This window comes from Panicum hallii, chromosome 2, assembly GCF_002211085.1.
Source record: "Panicum hallii strain FIL2 chromosome 2, PHallii_v3.1, whole genome shotgun sequence".
NCBI lineage: Eukaryota > Viridiplantae > Streptophyta > Magnoliopsida > Poales > Poaceae > Panicum > Panicum hallii.
Genome location: NC_038043.1, coordinates 1,267,881 through 1,286,577, shown reverse-complemented (window position 1 = coordinate 1,286,577; position 18,697 = coordinate 1,267,881). Strand labels below are relative to the sequence as shown.

Sequence of the window (18,697 nt, the reverse complement as noted above, 5' to 3'; positions counted from 1 at the left end):
AATACATCCCTCCCTCCGTTCCATCGTTTATTTGGGATTTATATATACTAGATATATTACTAGCAAAAAATAAATTGAAATGGAGGGAGTAGGGTGCAAAAAGAAAATTATTGGTGCATGGAAGGTTGAAATTAATTAAACGATGTGGAACGAATGAAGAAATACGAAGGTGTATATGTAGAACTTCCACACACAATATGGCTTGTGGCTGCAAAAGTCACCGGTGACCTTGGAAGAAATCACGATTGGCCGGGCCGTTAGCTTAAATTTCTTTCCCGCCAATCGCGGGCGGATTGGATACAATGCATGGACGCTAGTATAAAAGATTAGCGAGCGGTAAATACATAGGATGAGCTGATCAGTTTCGAGAAGGGTTTTATTTGATGCTCCCTCCGCCGTTCAAAATTATATCTCATTTTAGCATTTCTAAGTGCATAGATTTTATTATGCATCTGGACATATATGTCCAGGTATATATATATATATATATATATATATATATATATATATATATATATATATAGGTGCATAGCAAAATCTATACACCTAGAAATACCAAAACAAGCTATAATTTGGAACGGAGGGGATAGATGTTAGGATGCAGCAATATAATATATATCTTGACATTTTTCAAAGCATGATTGTGTGCACAAATCTGACCAAATTTTTTGGAGAGAATCAGAGGAAAGTAGACTTTTATTTGAACTAGCCACGCACAAAGATTATATATATATATATATATATATATATATATATATATATATATATGAATGAGAGATGACATTATTTCCAACTGCCCATATATAGTATATATGATATTATGATCTGACGGCGAACTAATGAAGTTACTCGTGCACCAATGGGAAACGGGGGACGGTTAGGCGTGTGGTGATCTATCAATCAATGGATGCAGATGCAACTGTAAAAGAAAAAAAGAAACTCTTCACTACGATTGCCTTGATTACGAACGTTAATGATCTGGCAGTTGCTTACGTTTAGCCTTTAACCGTCCCGTGACACACGTCCTGCTCGGTTAGTTGCGACGAAACTTGCGTGCCCGAAGTTGATCACAAACTTGCATGCGACTGCAAAGTTTCTACTGAATAATCTCGATTCGGGTCCCTTTCACTTGTCAACCCCAAGGCCGGGTTTCTGAATAATTCCAAATCTCGTGATGCATGGTTACGACTGACATGTGGATATATATACAGATAAAGCTCGATTGCACGTCGACATGCTTCTCTTCTCTTCCCTTCTCATCAACCAAAGTAAGCTTCTTCTTTTTTTTTATTTCCCCAGAAAATTCCAAAGTAAGAATATTTTTAAATACTACACAACTTCGGCCCAGTTCAAAAGTCTCGCGGCCACACGCTGTCGAGCAAAAACGGTGGGCTGCAACAGGCATGGAAGGCCCACTTGCACCTCCTCAGCTCTCACACAACCTTCTACCCCGCCGGCCCACTCAAAGCAAGGAAAGGATTTGTTCTTCTGGGCCCACTCTCTCCGGCACGCAGGGCCGCTCAAGATCCCCAATCCAGTGCGCACGGCGGCGAAGCCATGGCCGGCCGCCGCGACGGCGAGCACAAGGCGGGCCCGTGGCGGCCTGGGGCGCCGGGGGAGGAGGGGGACTCCGGCTCCTTCCCCTCCGCCATCATCCTCTTCGCGCTCGTCGGCGCCACCGCCACCACCGCCGCCGTAAGTCTGCTGCTCGCCGTGCCAGGCCTCTCCCTCGTCCCGGATTCGTGGATGCGTTACTCGAGCTGCCGCCGTGAGGCCTCGCGAATCTCGATCCATGTGTAAATTATAGGCCTCACGTACGGCCGCTCCGCGCGTCTCTGTATTGTGGTGGCGCCGAGCCGTTCTTCTGAGACGATCATCCAATTGAACTGTTTTGCTCGTCCATTTTTCCGTGTGCGATTATACATTGGCTTCGCTGCGAATTTGTAGGTTGGTCAACTGCGCCGGACGGTCAGATGGTTCTACACTCAGGTACAAAAAGGCGTGTCATTTCTAGCATTTCTAGCGTTCCTGCTTTAGGGGGGAATTTTAAAAAACTCTTTTTACTTTGATTGAAGCTTAGTAGGTCGGAACAATATGTGTACTGGGAAGATATACCTCGAACTCGAAGGCCAAATCGGTCTGGTGAAGCCTGGGAACAATATTACCAGAGGATGCGCGAAAGGAGCGAGGATCAAAGGGGAAGAGTGGTCAGTTCCCTTCCCACATACAAGAGATAAGAAATGCATTTTGAACATCTGTATACTGAAGTTATGCTACTAGACTATTTACTGACAGTCCAGAACTGTTTTGTCATTATTCAGTTGCTTCTTAACCTAGAGTCGAACTTCCCAAAAAACATCAATTTGTATGTTTTATTGACTTAGTAAAATATAGTTATAGAGCAGCCAACTTCATCAATGATATATGTTGCCTGGTGGAAAGCAAAAGTAAATCTCCCCGAGTTCATTTTACCCTATTCAGAATTATGTCAGTAGAATTTCTATATGAGAATATGTGCTTGAGAAATCTCAAGTAAAGAGCCATCTTACAAATGGTCACTGTGTTAGTCATATGTTTTTCATTGTATTTGCATACTTATGATTTGTTTCAGCTAATCCTCAGCCAACAGTAGTGATTTCTGTAGGAACACATACGTCGCATGCAAGATGTATTTAAAAAGGAGCGAAGTAAATGTCGGGACTATCGAACTTGGGAAAGCCATAATCCCAACTATTATCATCATGGTCAAAGGGATGAGTGGTACTGGGATGCAGAAGCATTTTATGCCAACCAAAGGACAAATTTCAGGTCGATGCCCAGGGAAACTATGAGCTACGCAATGTCACATCACTATTCTATTTTGGGTCTTGACAGGTACGTAGTAACACCCATTCATGTCAATGAACATTCCATTTATTTCTGAGCTGCATGTGATGCTGGCTTAGTTTGTTGTCAACCAATATCATTCTTGCCCCCCTTATCCATCTGTTCTATAGATAGCAGTCAAGCATGTTAGCAAAGAAGCACTGGAATCCACTTACATGTGGACAACAGTCAAGCATGTTAGCAAAGAAGTACTTAATAGTAGAGAATAGAGATGCTAAGTAAATGATATCATGATGATTGCCCGTAATGGAAGTTGTTTCTTTTCATTTCACAGGTCAAGATCAGAGCCATTTTCAGATGCTGAAATCAAGGTGCCTTCTTGTACCTGGTTATTTTGTTTCTAATGAATATTATAGCTGCAAAGGGTGCAATGTGTTCCGTTATAGTCTGTTGTGCAGACTATCCAGTTTTCTGCTGGAACAGCTCCACACACGAAAGAGAGTTAAGAGTCACAGATTTTAAAGATTTTTTTACAGACCTTTAATAAGTTACTCTCTGCAATGCTGAAATGGTAGCTATGAGCTAGAGGACTCAGGGAGAGGTGTTCAACTAAATATGTTTTAGGCGTTTAAAAATTTGAGACTCACTTAGTAGCACCCTCTTATGTGCTGGATCACTAAATTAGTAGAATAAATTTTGTACTCTGTATCCAGGAATAGATAAGTAAAGTAAGCAATGCAAGGCGTGGCTGCACAAGGAGACATTTTCCTGCCTAAATTTTCAATTGTCTACATTAATCGGCTGAAAATTGGGGTTGCATGTGTTTTATGTTTTCTTTCATGTCTGATAGCTAAACCGTTCTGGTAATCATCTATCTGACTTCCTTACTTCTTTATGGCTGCGTTTCAGAATGCTTTCAGGAGAAAAGCAATGGAGTATCATCCAGACCAAAACCAAAATAACAAAGGTAAATGTTGTTTCTTGTTTCTTCCCAGGCCCTTTATGCAAAGTTAACATATGTCCATCATGTAAATGTGTGCTCAATAGCTGCCTTTTTTGCAGAGGTCGCCGAGGCAAAATTCAAAGAGGTTATGGATTCTTACGAAGCAATAAAATTAGAGCGGGGAAATGGAAGCTGCTGATTGCGTCCACAGGTTTTGGGGGTGGAGGGAGGGAACGCTGTATATATGTCATTTGACGCAAGACGAACAATATCAAGAATATAAACCATATGCCTCGGACAAGCTGATGCAAACATTGTTGTTTTTCCTTGATAATCACTAATAAAACCATGTAGAATAGAGTGGTTCCCACTGGTAGAAGACACAACTTCAGTGTGGCGCTCAACAGGATGAGTGACTTTGCTGACCTTTTCTTTTTTTATTTATTCATGTATCAATAAGATTATACTGGCGTATGTATCAATAAGATTATACTGGCGTATTTATTATTGCTTGGCACAATCTGTCTCAATTGCCATGATGCTTGACGACTTGAATTTATCAACATGACGGGAAGGGTCAAGGAGAACCTATCCATCGTCACTATTCGGAGTTTCAGACAAGAAAGCAACCCTTACTGACGATTCCTAAATTCTGGAGAACAGCTTAATTTACTTAAATTTGTTTGAGTTATGATAATACATGGACTGTCTTTGATAGGCTTATAGGATGCATTTCACTTCAATTTTGTGCTATGCATAAATGGAAAATGCAAGTGCCTCAACGGTACAAGCCGTGGCATGACTTACCTGAGAAAGGAAAAAAAAACATAACCTTTTGCTATGAAATAACTTGCTTGTGAATCCTACAGTTGCCTCCTTTCTTGTAACGACCTTCCATGGGGTGGCCACGGACCTTCATCTTGCCATGCACTTCCGGCTGGGTCGTCTAGATCTTCAGCTGGGCAGGCGAAGCTGATCTTCGTCTGAAGATGCATGCCTTGAGCTGCCACAGCAATAATGTGAATCAAACTTGTGAGCTCTAGTACATGCTGTTTTCAGGAAATGCTGTCTTTCTGTCCCTCCCAAGGCCAGAGCCATTGGCAAATGTAGCAAGGAAGCACAACAGGACTGACGATCTGAATCCAGCAAGGGGCCGAAATCATTGCGGTGGGAGCGAATCTAACTAAAGATGACAAATGGTAGCTTCAACTTATCACTGACTAATCATCCACTCTTTTCAGTTTTTTTTTTTGAACTAAAGCACTCTTTTCAGTTTAGCCACCATCTCCTGTGTGTGCATGTTCTGCCATTCATCATCCATGGATGTCACTATGTCAGGTTCTAGAACGGCTACCTGCTGTTGTGGCCTGTGACATGCTGCAGTGACACTGTTGGTGGTGAAGCACTGAAGCTGATGCACACTGCACACGGCTTTGGTGTGGATACGGACACGGACCCCTGACGAATTGAAGGTCCTTTTCTACATATTCTGTTCCTTTTTCTTGCCATTATATATTTATATTTCTACTTTTTGAACATTTTTGCACATGCATGTTAGGATTTCTCACCGTAGAGTTTTTACCGGAGCTTCTGCGCCATCTTCTTTTTGAACAAGTCAAAGCAAAGCATAAGAAGGTACGGTGCCATCCAAAATCGGAGCACTGGCTGGCAACGGTCCCATCGCGCAGGAACCAAACGAGTAGCAGCATGCCGTTAGCGGTGCTAACAGCACCATAGCTTGGTTACTGGAGGGATGATCAGTTTGGTTACTGGAAACATTCCAAGACATCAACCTCGATTTCGGTTAACAAACAAACACCAGAAAGAGATCCGTTGAGGCATATGCATGCATTGCATAGAATGGTGTCATAATCTACGTGTCAGAGAGCACCTGTACTTGAACGCCCTTTTGTAACTTTGTTTTTATAAAACGCGGGTGAACGAGGGCATGTTCGTTTCCTACCCTCTAAACTTTAGACCCATCATATCAAAGAGAATCTTACTATTTAGAAGTATTAAATAAAATCTGTTTATAAAACTTTTTCACAGCTGGGTGCTAATTCGCAAGACAAATTTAATGAGCCTAATTAATCCATAATTTGCCACAGTGATGCTACAGTAATCATCTGCTAATACTTCTAAATGATAAGATTTTCTTTGATGTGACCTCTCTAAACTTTAGGTCACAGAAAACGAACACACCCTGAATCTCCGTTCGTACCCTTGAGGTGCTAATTAAGATTGTTGATGAAACCTATGCAACAAATGTCCTGTTGTCGTTGGCTTCCTGTGCATGTTTGATCAATAAAGTTGAGAGCTCGATCAGTGTGTAAAACTTGTACGGACCCAACGATCGATGACATTCTCTTGGATGATAGCTCGTCTCTTCTTACAATGACTAGCTTGTACGTACTGCTGGCGTGTACCGTCCTCTACGTGAAAGTCGTGACATATATTGTTTCATCTCCCAATAAAAATTAGTGCCGCCTCTCTTTAATTTTGTTCTGAGAAAGGAAGATAGGAAGATCTTTGTGCCTCTGTCTAGCTGCCTACCAGTTGAATTTCCTTTTGGAAATGACATTTCACAGGACGTTATGATCCACTGTTCACTGCTGCTGCCACTTTTTGCTCTCTATTTATTTGTACAGTCTGGTTCAGGGGTACCATGGCACGTGCTGCATCCGTTGCCTGGTTCTGTTTGATCATCAGGTTGCAGATGGGCAATGTTCACAGCACATCTGAAATTTCTGAATAGGTCGATGCTCGATACCAGCCATTCGTCAATCTCACACGCAACGTAGGGGTGTAGTTGGTTGGTTACTTGGTATTTCTAGGTTTATATAGTATTTTGTAGGTTTATTTAGTTAGCTGTATCTCTTGTCTTAGCCATCATAAAATTTTGTTTAGATAGCTGCATTGCTCTCTACGCTGATTCGGCCAGTCGGGCGCTTACGAGTCTCATTTTGTCTCTGTCTGGTGAGATGCACGGGCATGGGCAAATTTTAGTAGCTTGCAGCTGGCTGACTGGAGTAAAAAAAAAAAGAAAGAGCTTGTATGGACTGCATCACTGCCGGCTCGAGGGCATGCACCATTTTGTCCAACGGGCAACCGCAGCTACAACCTCTACAGTAGAGTGGAGTAGCTACAACTACATACAGTAGCTACAGCCGCAGCTTCTGATCACGGGACTGACTGGAACGCGGTTGCACCAGATGGACGAAGCACGGGGCGGCTACGGCGACAGCTGTAGGACGTGCGTGACGCGTCAGGCGAGCGGAGGACCGAGCCAGAAAGAAAGAAAAGCCTGCAGCTTTCGCCAGGGAAATCGCAGGGGCGATTCGCCAAGACGCCAAGCCCAAGGGATGGACGGAGCGCAATGTGCACAGCGGCACAGGTGCAGACGTGCAGTGCAGGTGCTGAGGTGCATGCCCACCGGCCACCGCTCCGGCGGCCTCCCCCGGCCTGGCCTCGCCGGCGGGTGGCTGGCTACCTGTTGAGCTCCTCTTGGCCGCGCGACACGCGCCGGCCGGCGCTGCGCCCTGCGCATGCACCCGCGAGCGATCGCAGGAGCAACGGTTGGTACTTGGTACGTTGCATCTGGCTCGCGGCCTGGGTGGCCCCCAGCCCCCAGGGGTACGCACGGCCAATTGCAAAAGATGTACTGGAGCTAGAAAGAACAACGACAATGGATGCAGTTGAGATGAAAAAAGTATGGTAAACTGCCAGAGTAGGCAAAAGAACCAAGAAATGGAAGGCGAGATCAGTATATTTGGAATTTACAAGTAAGACCCAGCTCACCCTGCCATAGTGCCCGTCACAACCACGTCACCTTTCCTTGTCATGTTCAGAAATGTTTTGTAAATCCTACAGATTTCACTCAATTAGCTCCAGAATCATGTGGATAGACTTCACTTGATTTCGGCAAAAAAGTTGGAAACACCTCGCAGTCATTCAGGCACACGCTCAATGGCAGGCGCCAACGCAATTGCTCCAAAAGAAATGGCAGACGCCATCGCCATAAATCCTTGTCCTCTCCGTCTTCTCTCTCTCAGACGGTTGAGCACTTGAGCTAGCTGTTCCTTGCCCTGTAGGCCTCTGTCTGCAGCCGCCTCCTCTTTCTTCCCCTTCTCATCTTCAGTTCTTCACTTCTCGTCACTCGTAGCTAGTAAGCCACCTCGTCTGTCGTCTCCATCTCCTTCCTCGCATTCTCATTGCATTTGCACTTGTGTGTGAAGCTTGCATTGCACAGAGATCGGTGTTGGAGCTTGGCGAGCTCAAAAGAAGGGGAGCCCCAGGAATAGAGACAGCCTCTCTGTGTGTGTCACTCACTGTGTTCGGCTTGCTATTTTGGGGCAGAGGCGGGAGCCGGGTTCTCGGGCCGGCCGTCGATGGCGCCGTGGAGCGGCTTCTGGGGCGGTAGGGCTGTCCTCGCCGGCGCCGACGCCTACCGCGGCGGCACGCCGGTCGTCGTCAAGATGGAGAACCCCAACTGGTCCATCGCCGAGATCGAAGGCGACGGCGACGGCGACGACGAGGGCGACGGCTTCTTGGCCGGCGGCCGGAGGCGCCGGAGGAGGGGCAAGAACGCCAAGCAGATCACCTGGGTGCTGCTCCTCAAGGCGCACCGCGCCGCCGGCTGCCTGGCGTGGCTCGCCTCCGCGGCCGTCGCGCTCGGGGGCGCCGCGCGGCGCCGCGTCGCGGCCGGCCGCACGGACGCCGACGCCGACGGCGAGGACGAGGCGACCGCGACCGCGCCCGCGCAGCCGCGGCATTCCCGGTTCTACGCCTTCATCCGGGCTTTCCTCCTGTTTTCCTTGTTCCTCCTCGCCGTCGAGCTCGCCGCCCACGCCAACGGCAGGCGCCTCGCCGCGCCCGCCGCCGTGTCCTTCGCGGCGCTCCACGCGGCGTGGGTGCGCTTCCGCGCAGCCTACGTCGCCCCGCCGCTCCAGCTCCTCGCCGACGCCTGCGTCGTGCTCTTCCTCGTCCAGAGCGCCGACCGACTCGTCCAGAGCCTCGGCTGCTTGTACATCCACCTCAAGCGCCTCAAGCCCAAGCCCATCTCGCGGGCATTGCCCGACGCCGAGGACCCCGACGCCGGCTACTACCCCATGGTGCTCGTGCAGATACCAATGTGCAACGAGAAGGAGGTGACAATGCAGCATTGGCACTTGCCATTGCGCCTAAAATTCCAATGTTTCAACCCACAAAAGATCCAATTTTCTGATCATGCTGCTCATTGCTCTGTTCCATTCAGGTGTACCAACAGTCAATTGCGGCGGTCTGCAATTTGGATTGGCCAAGGTCCAATTTCCTGGTGCAGGTACTGGACGACTCCGATGACCCGATCACACAAGCATTGATCAGAGAGGAGGTGGAGAAGTGGCAGCAGCATGGTGCGCGCATCGTGTACCGCCACCGTGTGCTCAGGGAAGGGTATAAGGCCGGTAACCTCAAGTCGGCGATGAGCTGCAGCTATGTCAAGGACTATGAGTATGTGGCGATCTTCGATGCTGATTTCCAGCCTTACCCTGACTTCTTGAAGCGCACCGTGCCACATTTCAAGGTAGCCTGAGGTGAATTCAATACTGAAATCATTTGAATTCTGCAAATTATTAGCATTCTGATGATTGTGATATACTGCATTGTTTGGTTGCAGGACAATGAGGAATTGGGGCTGGTGCAAGCGAGATGGTCATTTGTGAACAAGGATGAGAACCTATTGACGCGGTTGCAGAATATCAACCTCTGCTTCCACTTTGAGGTGGAACAACAGGTGAACGGCATATTTATCAACTTCTTTGGGTTCAATGGCACAGCTGGGGTGTGGAGGATCAAGGCTTTGGAGGATTCAGGGGGCTGGATGGAGCGGACGACAGTGGAAGACATGGACATTGCGGTCCGTGCGCATCTGAAGGGCTGGAAGTTCATCTTCCTGAATGATGTGGAGGTACCATACCATGCCGAATTGCTCACAGATTGCATTACCACAATCCTAGGGTCATATTGTTTGCTCTGAAATACTAGTGTTAATAAGTATATTTGATCTCCGTGCAGTGCCAATGTGAGTTACCGGAGTCGTATGAGGCTTATAGGAAGCAACAACATCGGTGGCATTCAGGCCCGATGCAGCTGTTCAGGCTGTGCTTGCCAGACATCATTAGATGCAAGGTATTACCGATCGTTCGATTCCTGCTCCATATAGTCACAAGCTCCTAAAATTGTGCTGTTGAATTTTACTCTCCCATAGAAATACTTTGATACTAGTTCTATATGGCGTAGAACTTTTACAGATTAGTTTATGACAAAAAATTGCCATCTAGCTGGTGAAATATTTTCATTTAGTTTGGACAGACTTGGTCATCTAGTTCATCATTGTCCTAATGTTGCCAATTTTCTCCGGTTGCAGATTGCGTTCTGGAAGAAGGCCAACCTGATCTTCCTCTTCTTCCTTCTCCGCAAGCTCATCCTGCCCTTCTACTCCTTCACCCTCTTCTGCATCATCCTGCCACTGACAATGTTCGTGCCCGAGGCCGAGCTCCCGGACTGGGTGGTCTGCTACATCCCAGCCCTGATGTCGTTCCTCAACATCCTCCCATCGCCGAGATCCTTCCCCTTCATCATCCCCTACCTCCTCTTCGAGAACACCATGTCGGTGACCAAGTTCAACGCCATGGTCTCCGGCCTGTTCCAGCTCGGCAGCGCCTACGAGTGGGTGGTGACCAAGAAGTCCGGCCGGTCCTCGGAGGGCGACCTCGTCGTGCTGGCGCCCAATAAAGAGCACCGGAAGCAGCAGCGCTCTGCGACGCCGGTCGCCGCCGCCGAAGCGAAGAAACCGCCGGCTCCGGCGGAGAAGAAGAAGCAGAAGTACAACCGGATATACAAGAAGGAGCTGGCGCTGTCGCTGCTGCTGCTGACGGCCGCCGCCCGGAGCCTGCTGTCGAAGCAGGGCATGCACTTCTACTTCCTGCTGTTCCAGGGCGTCTCGTTCCTGATGGTCGGCCTCGACCTCATCGGCGAGGACGTGAAATAAAATTGTTGGGTGGATGGACGGATGTAGCTGTAGCTTTGTTCAGGGTTAGGATTAGTCTTCTGAATTCTCTTAGGGTATGTAGATATAGCTCCCCGTCTCTGATCTCTTCCTGGCTTGTAAATCCTCGTAGCTGCTCAGGGGTTAGCATCTCGATTCTTTTGTATGAAGGATGAAGCTGCTGATGCTCAGTTAGATTACACGGCGGTTGTTTGCTGAGTGCGTCGCCCGCACGCGTCGCCATTGCTATGATGCGATTGCATTGCACGGGAGGTAGTCGATGATGCTGGCCACGTGCTGTGGGTGAGGGTGACGCCATGACTGGGGTGAGTAGTTGCAGGCTTGCAGCTCTGGACGGAACCATGAATCCATGGTGTGCAGGGCCGGAAGGACGGGGGACAGCTGTGGTGGCGATCGGCTGAGATCATCCGCCTCACATGAACGCGTCAGGTTGTTGGTTGGTTGGTTGGTTCGCGGCGGTACAGGGTTGATGCATTCACTGTTGAATTCTTCTTCCCTCGTGCAAGAGCTCGTGTGCAGCGCACTACTGCTGATGTACCGCTTCTCGAGTCTCGGACTCGGTACATAAAATTATTTTTAATTACTGATAAGTAGCTTTTTTTTTGCCAGCAACCAAATGGTCATGGGAAATTCACAGAAAATTTGGTTGTATAAGGTGGTTTTTGTCTTCAACGACTCCCACCATTTCCGGCTTGAAAAAATTTACTAGTGCAAAGTGGGGGGAATGTGACAAATTTCTGGAACCAAATCGGTCCTTTTTCTCAGTTTACAAACCTCCATTTTAGCTGCAGTTTCGTGGATTGGAGATAGCTACAAATTTCAGAACTATTATGAGTATTTTGATGATGTTTCAAAGGTTGGGAGCAAAGTTATAAGCTATTCTCATGATTTTCAGAAAATGTCGTAGGATTTTTCTTTTTTGCAAAAATTGCCCTATATTTCCGTTAACGCCCATTAGAGGGATGATTTTTTTTTCTTTCAAATTTGCAAACACTGCCTATTTTTGTGATATATTGATAAAATAAATATTTGGTGTTACAATATATTTATTGTGCTCATGATCTAGCCCATTTTCAACCAAAAGAGTTTAAGCCCACTCATTCAATGGGCCAGCCCAGTTGAGGCCCTCAACCACACAGGGTCTATCTCCTTTCGAATTCAAAAGAAAGAAATCTTTTTTTACCTTTTCGATTTTGGAACAAATCTACGTTTGCTCGCTAGACAATAAAACCATCCACATAAAACTCTTCGGACTCGCAATACCGGATACATATCCTCCCTGGCTGGTTTCTCTTGGTAGTTTTTCTCCTTTTCTTTTATATTTATTTTGGCTGAAAAAATAGTAAATCATAAACAAATGATAAAATAAAAATTCAACTTTGTCGGACTCCAAATGAGTAGATTTATGCATTGAACATATGATATGATATGATATAATTTAGTAAAAAAATTTATTGTACTTTAAATATATATACTTTTCTGTAATTAATTTATAGATACAGTTTTCATAGTCCAATTATGGTAAAATTTTTATGGTGGGCTTATCATTATATTCCTGATAGGTAGTAAAAATTTCATGCTTATTGGATCATGTATGCTTGAGCAACTAAATTCCAAACCATATCAGAGACTCTTTAGTTTCTCAAGCATACACGATCCAATGAGCATGAAATTTTTACTACAACTCAAGCATACAATGGTTAGTCCACCATAAAAATTTTAACAAAATTGAACCAAGAAAACTGTAGCTATGAATTAATTACATAAAAGTATATATATTTAAAAGTACAACAATTTTTTTTACTAAATATATCATGCCATATGTTCACTGTAAGATCTACTCATGTGGAATCCAACAAAATTAAAAAAATTAAAATTTTTATTTTATAATTTTTTATAATTTACTATGATTGTTTAAAGATTCAACCAAAATAAATATAAAAGAAAAGAAGTTGAGAGAAACTAGGTAAGAAGATTATGTGTCTGGTATCACAAGTCCGAGACGTCCATACAAACGGTTTGGGAATAAACACGGATTCATCCTAAAGTTCGAAGAGATAAAAATGACTTTTTTTCCGGTCCAAAATACACGGACGCGGACTCGCTGCTGCGGACAGGGCGGCGGCAGCGGCAGCGACGGCCGTGGCCGGACATGAATGGCCGACGGACCATGCATTACAGGACGGCCAATCTGGATGGAGACCCTGCCTCCCTGCATGCTGGAGACTTCCAAGTTTCGCTACATTTCTTCAGCTCAGCTGTGCAGTCGTGCACGAGGTGCAGGTAGATCAGGCAGGTGCTCAATCCCGGTCCCAATCAAATCTGAACGTGAAGGAGAGACGCGTGCGAGCGCGTACGCCACTCGACAGCTTCCAGCAAGCGAGGCCGATCGCTCAAAGCCGATGGACCGGAGCGCCGCCGAATCGATCGGTCACTACTCATCCGCGGACTCGACCGTCGCGTCAATGGCGGGCCTCCGCCGGATCGCCTTCCGTCGCGACGCGTCCTCGCTCTCTGCCGCACGCGCGCAGCTCCTGGACCACCATCTCTCTCCCGGCCGGCAGGCATCTCCATCGACGACCTTCGCCACCTCTCTCTCGTCTGGGTTCGAGGCCAGCAAGACGCGCGGGCGCTCTGGGCGGCGGCGGCGGGTGGCGGAGTAGATGCGGAGCGAGCACCGCCCCGATTTCGTCCGTGCTCGCGCTGGATGAGGGTGCCCGGATGGAGGAGGCATGGAGCCCGGCAGCTCGCCATGGCCGTCCGCCCGTGGAGAGGCCACAGGTGATCAGCGTGTTTTGCAAAAACACCCCTAGATCGGATCGCGATTAATAATCGCGATCCGAATATTTATACTAAGCCTCTCAGTTCTGATCGTGATTAATAATCGCGATCCGAAGGTTTACACAAACCTCCCTGTTCTTTTTGCAAAAGAGCCCCTGGTTTCCCGGGTGCGGTGAGCGGCCTTCCGCTGCTTCTCCGGCTGATTTCCAGTCACCCTTCCCCTAAAGGTGAATCGGTGGAGCATGTTTGGCATGGTCACTGGTCAGTCATCATGGCCTCGCCCCGCCGGCCCCTCGCGGCGCCGTGTCGTCGGCCGTCGCCGCGCGCTGGCACCTCTTGCTGGACGGCCCCCGTCCGTCGCGCGCGTTGCAGGTCTCCTCCTCCTCCTCGTCGTCGTCTCCCCCGGCGGGATTACTCGTCGCCTTCGTCTTCGTCGTCGATCGGAATGTGGTGCAGCTAGCGTGATCATATTCAGTTCAGGAACGGAAGCAGGTTGTCCTCCTCGACCGAATCTCCATGACGCGCTGCAAGAGGAAACAGAGGCTGTTTCGTCAAGCTCGCGTCTGACGCCCCGGGCAATGCACTGCAATTTCGTCGGCGTTCAGATTCCGCCTCGCCGTCGTCGTCCTCCTCACGATCACGCCCATAGCAAGGGTCAGCGGCTCAAACTCAAAGGGGGTGGCAAGTACCAGCGCCCAAGAACTCAACCAGGCATGTTGGCAGAGCTGTGAATAAGAAAGAAGAGAGTGGTGACCAATCAGCTGTGAGAGGCTATCATCACATTAGTCGTGGATTAGTTTTTGGATATATATTTTGGAGGAGATGCACGAGATCTCCGGCCTCCATATTACAAAACCCCTTCGTCTCCGACCCCGTCGCCGTCGCCGTCGACGGAGCCGGAGAAGAAGGAAACAGCAGAGGCCGCGCCGTGCATTCTCTTTCGGTAACCTCGATAACCTACCTTGACTAACCAATCTCCGATCCTCATGGCTAACTAATTAACCTGCTATGCCAACCATCTAACTAGCTAAGAACCTAATTTAACTAAGTGAACAAGACCGACCGGCCGGCCGGCGACAAGCAGCCGGTCGTCGGACGCGCGTGCGCACGAGGAACGGTGACGTGGCAACCGGGAAGAAGTGCATGATGCGCGCATGGTACGTGGAAGCCGTCGTGGGCTGATCAGGCGTCGGTCCAGGCGGCGAAGACGGGCATGTGCGCGATGGACACGGAGGCGGCGGCCCTGGCCGACGCCGGGGACGCCCAGGAGCCCAGTGGCATGAGCGGGCTCATCGGCTTACTGGCCGCCTGCTGCTGCTGCGCCGGCGGCTTGGAGAAGAGCATGGAGAGGCCGCCGCCGCGGTCGGGGCTGGCCTCGCGGGAGTTGCCGAGGCTGGTCACCAGCGACGACGCGCTGGACATGGGCATGTGCTGCGCGCCGCCGGCGCTGTGGTGGCCGCCGCCGTCCGCGGCGGTCACCAGGTGGTGCAGCACGGAGAAGGCCTCCGCGCCGGACAGCACGTCGTGTTGGTGGTGGACGTGGCCGTGCTCTGCGGCTCTCGGCGCGGCCGCCAGCGCCGCGGCCACCTTCCACGTGTCCGCGGCGGTGGCGCTGCCGTTCCCGGCCTGCACCAGCGCCGCGGCCGTGACGCCACCGTCGGCGACGGGGGCCTCGTCGTCCTTCTTGCGGCGCGCGAGCTCGCCGGGGAGCAGCGTGTTGCTGGCCATGATCTTGTCGACATCGTAGCGCGTGATGTCGAAGTTGGTGACGGCGTTGAGGCCCCGGAACTTGATGGCGGCGATGTCGTACGCCTCCGCCGCCTCCTCCTGCGTGCCTGCAGCAGCAGCAGCGACACGGCCAGTCAGGACGACGAGCATAGCTGCACGTAGCCACGTCGGCGTGCATGATCGATGCATGGAGGAATGATCTGTCTGAACAGGAGAATCGGCATGATGGGCGCGGCATGCTGATGGCAGTCAAAAGCTAGGGCCTCTCCAGCGCGTGCGATCCGCGACAGTGTAAAAACAAGGAGTATGTCAGCCTTATGCAAAAGACTTTCATCTCTCTCTCTCTCTCTACCTCTCTCTCTCTAGGGATCACACATGCTGATGCAGGCAGAGGGCCATACCATGCCACAAAGCAAGCACAATGCAAGTCTAGAGAGAGAGAGGCATCGGGCTTCAGGCATGCAAAAGGAAATGAGAGGAGTAAAGCAGGAAGACATTCTTTGGCAGGGAAGAGGCCGGGGGGCATGATTGGGGGCTAAAGCTTTGCGTTCCCATACGAACGGACTCATCAGATCAGAGGTTGCTGGCCTGGGCTGTACTACACAGTCACACACTAGAGCAGAGCACGCATGTGCACATAGAAATGATGATGGCGACAGACAGGGCTCCGCCTTGTACCCTCCGGCCATGACAGCCTCTGCCTCGCCCTGCATGAGCTCATGCTGCCCAGCTCCATCCGTCGCCATGGATCGAGCTGACCTACTGCTCGCAACTCTGCATGCTCTCACTCTCTGCAGGCGTCGTCGTCTAGAAATGGATGCACATTGCAGAAGAAGCTTTTGCGTTACTGAATGAATGAGGATGCAAATGCAGAAATGATCGAGCAGTATAGGAAGGAAGGAAAGGAGTTTGCATACTGAAGGTGCCGAGGTAGAGGTCCTTGTTGCCGGAGACGCGGCCGATGCGCGCCTGCCACCGCCCGTGCTGGTGGTGCCTGCATTCGCATCCACCACCACAACACAACCATATGAACAACCCCGGTAAATCTGAATGCTTTTCTGAATGCAGTGCCGTAAATCAATCGACATGGATTGTTCATCAGTATGCACACGTGTGTGAAGGATTCAGACCTTGTGACTCCCCGGTACATGGACGCGCCCCGTGAGAAACCGCTGCTCTTCCTGCACCCAAATGCCCATCAGATTGTTCAGATGATCTCACACTAGCTAGCAGCTGCTTGGTCGCTAGGTCAAACTGAATGTTCAGATGACCTGCAGCCAGGCAGGTGATGCACACAGTATTGTAGTAGAGCTGAGGGACACGAGCGTACAGTACAGTACCTCCTGAGGTGTGCCACGTACTCCTGCCGCGTCATGTTCTTCATCTCCTCCAGCTCCTCCTGGTAATCCTCCAGCTGCATTATTTTGCCCAACCACACTTAGTTTTTTTTCTTTTCAAAGCACAGTCTCAGCTCGACACTGTCACTACCAGTGCAAGTTACCATGCTGTCAAGGTAAGAAAAAAAGACCGAGGCTTCCGGAGAATTACCGGGAAGTTGATGTGCGTGGAGGGGCCCCAGTACTTGAGCGCCGCCAGGTCGTAGGCTCTCGCCGCCTTCTCCTCCATGTCGTACCCGCCTAGCACAGACACACGCCCAGCACCCGAGAAGTTTTTACCTCGCCCAAACAGTAACTCTTTTTCTTTTTTACCGTGCGCTGCGAGACACGCAGAGGTGCTCAGCGCAGCAAAGAGTGCTTACCGAGATAAACTGCAGCGTGACAGGCAAAGATGCAGCCGTACCCAGTGGAAAATATTCCGTTCCGGTCCCCAGCCAGAGCCGTTTGGTTCACAAGAGACAAACACACACACCAGCCTTTGATTAGCGACTAGTTAATGACGCTGCTAAGCGCTGTGCTTAGCACGCTAATGACAATAGTTGGAGTTCATCTGTCTCCTAGGGTTTGGTTGATTGCGGTTACGTACCTTGCCTGCCCTTCCTGGTCTGGCCTTCCTTCTTGCAGCTGTTGTCCCATAGGTGAGCCTCATACCTCCCCGTCCACCTATGCCTGCTTAATTTTATCGACCCGTCGGATTAGTTGGCACGCAAACTACGCGAGTGCTCTCGTCGGTTTATCTGTAGACGCGTGGTAGAGGGAAGATGTGCGTCGGTGGTGGGGTGCGTGCGTGCATAGGAGCGTCGTTCTTGTTGTTGAAAAAAAGTTCATTAGCACGGAGCTAATAACCTAGTACTAGCTAATAGCACAATGCGCAAATATAATGCTATTTAGTTTGTCACGAGTAGTTTAGTTAATTAGCAGATGATTGCAATTAACCACGTGCTAAACGTGCGTGCTTAGTCATCAGGGTGGAGGTGTACGTGCCGGGGGATGAGACGGGACGAGGAGAGCGCGATGTGTACCTCGTGACGCCGCGGTACTGCGACGTCCTCTGCCCGAACGTGTCGATGGACTTGCGGTGGTGCACGGGCTGCTTCTGCCCGCCGGCCGCGCCGCCGCGCTTCCGCCCGCCGTCCATCGCGGCCGCGGCCCCGGCCACCATGCCGTACTCGCCGGGGTGCGCGGTCACGCAGCTCGACAGCGACCCGGAGCTCATCGACAGGGCCAGCGCGTGGTGGTGCTGGTGCTGCCCCGCGGCGGCTGCGGACAGCACGGCGCTCTCGGCCGCGCCGGCGCGCGCGGCCACCCAGCTCGCCATCGCCGTGGCGGCGGCCGCGGCCTCCTCGTCGGCCACAAGCGAGGCCGCCGAGGGCCCGCCGTACAGGTCGGCGCACGGCTGCAGGAACGAAGACCCGTGGTGGTGGCCCCCGCCGGCGCCGGCGCCGCCGTAGTAGTAGAAGCTGGAGGCGGCGTTGTCCAGGCTCAGTGCCATGGCCTGCGACTGCGCCGCGCCCAAGAAGTCCTCGAGCTTCGGCCCTGCCGATCGGTCAATCGATTCATCATCACACACGCACACATGATCCACGAATCCAAGACACCAAGAAATAAATGGATCGGCGGCACATACCGTGGTGATCTTGATCGCTTCGCCGGAGCGCCTCCATGATGCAGAGGGAGCCGTCGGACTTGAGCGGCATGGACGCTAGCTGCGGCGTGTAGTACGGCGACGCGCTGGCGGCCACGGCGTCGCCGGCGCCGAGGCCGTAGGCGGCCGCCGCCGCGGCAGCGGCAGTGGCGGAAGGGAAGAAGAGGCCATGCTGCTGCTGCTGCTGCTGTTGCTGAACGTGGTGGTGGTGGTGGTCGTCCATGGCGGAGGCCATGTGAGGCGACAGCGAGAAGCCTAGCCAACCGCTCGCCGCCGCGTTCGTGCCGTTGCCGTTGCTGTTGCTGCTATTGTTGGTCATCGTGTGCACT

General features: G+C 50.3%; 3 protein-coding genes across 3 annotated transcripts; 2 read left to right on the top strand and 1 right to left on the bottom strand.

Moving 5' to 3' along the window:
- Positions 1-1,486: 1,486 nt before the first annotated feature.
- On the top strand, positions 1,487-4,289 carry LOC112881506. The gene is made up of 7 exons (XM_025946235.1): positions 1,487-1,695; positions 1,948-1,989; positions 2,076-2,207; positions 2,645-2,874; positions 3,161-3,197; positions 3,736-3,793; positions 3,889-4,289. The coding sequence occupies exons 1-7, from the start codon at positions 1,558-1,560 to the stop codon at positions 3,966-3,968; spliced, it is 717 nt and encodes a 238-aa protein (XP_025802020.1). The 5' UTR covers positions 1,487-1,557; the 3' UTR covers positions 3,969-4,289.
- Positions 4,290-8,157: 3,868 nt separating this feature from the next.
- On the top strand, positions 8,158-10,905 carry LOC112882428 (putative xyloglucan glycosyltransferase 10). The gene is made up of 5 exons (XM_025947493.1): positions 8,158-8,916; positions 9,024-9,332; positions 9,426-9,716; positions 9,824-9,937; positions 10,176-10,905. Exons 1-5 carry the CDS (start codon positions 8,158-8,160, stop codon positions 10,797-10,799), a joined length of 2,097 nt encoding a protein of 698 aa, XP_025803278.1. The 3' UTR covers positions 10,800-10,905.
- A 3,875-nt stretch (positions 10,906-14,780) lies between these two features.
- On the bottom strand, positions 14,781-18,687 carry LOC112882967 (AP2-like ethylene-responsive transcription factor CRL5). Its single transcript, XM_025948170.1, has 9 exons — positions 18,351-18,687; positions 17,746-18,259; positions 17,310-17,392; positions 17,086-17,094; positions 16,875-16,963; positions 16,667-16,740; positions 16,457-16,507; positions 16,244-16,320; positions 14,781-15,433 (listed from the first exon to the last, which is right to left on the bottom strand). The coding sequence occupies exons 1-9, from the start codon at positions 18,685-18,687 to the stop codon at positions 14,781-14,783; spliced, it is 1,887 nt and encodes a 628-aa protein (XP_025803955.1).
- Positions 18,688-18,697: the final 10 nt, after the last annotated feature.

Coding starts and splice junctions, on each gene's coding strand:
- LOC112881506 (XM_025946235.1), top strand. CDS start 1,558: ATGGCCGGCCGCCGCGACGGCGAGCACAAGGCGGGCCCGTGGCGGCCT. Junction 1,696..1,947: donor CCACCGCCACCACCGCCGCC/GTAAGTCTGCTG, acceptor GCGAATTTGTAG/GTTGGTCAACTGCGCCGGAC. Junction 2,875..3,160: donor TCTATTTTGGGTCTTGACAG/GTACGTAGTAAC, acceptor TTCATTTCACAG/GTCAAGATCAGAGCCATTTT.
- LOC112882428 (XM_025947493.1), top strand. CDS start 8,158: ATGGCGCCGTGGAGCGGCTTCTGGGGCGGTAGGGCTGTCCTCGCCGGC. Junction 8,917..9,023: donor CAATGTGCAACGAGAAGGAG/GTGACAATGCAG, acceptor TGTTCCATTCAG/GTGTACCAACAGTCAATTGC. Junction 9,938..10,175: donor CAGACATCATTAGATGCAAG/GTATTACCGATC, acceptor CTCCGGTTGCAG/ATTGCGTTCTGGAAGAAGGC.
- LOC112882967 (XM_025948170.1), bottom strand. CDS start 18,687: ATGACCAACAATAGCAGCAACAGCAACGGCAACGGCACGAACGCGGCG. Junction 17,393..17,745: donor CAGTACCGCGGCGTCACGAG/GTACACATCGCG, acceptor AAAATTAAGCAG/GCATAGGTGGACGGGGAGGT. Junction 15,434..16,243: donor CCTCTACCTCGGCACCTTCA/GTATGCAAACTC, acceptor CTGCTGCTGCAG/GCACGCAGGAGGAGGCGGCG.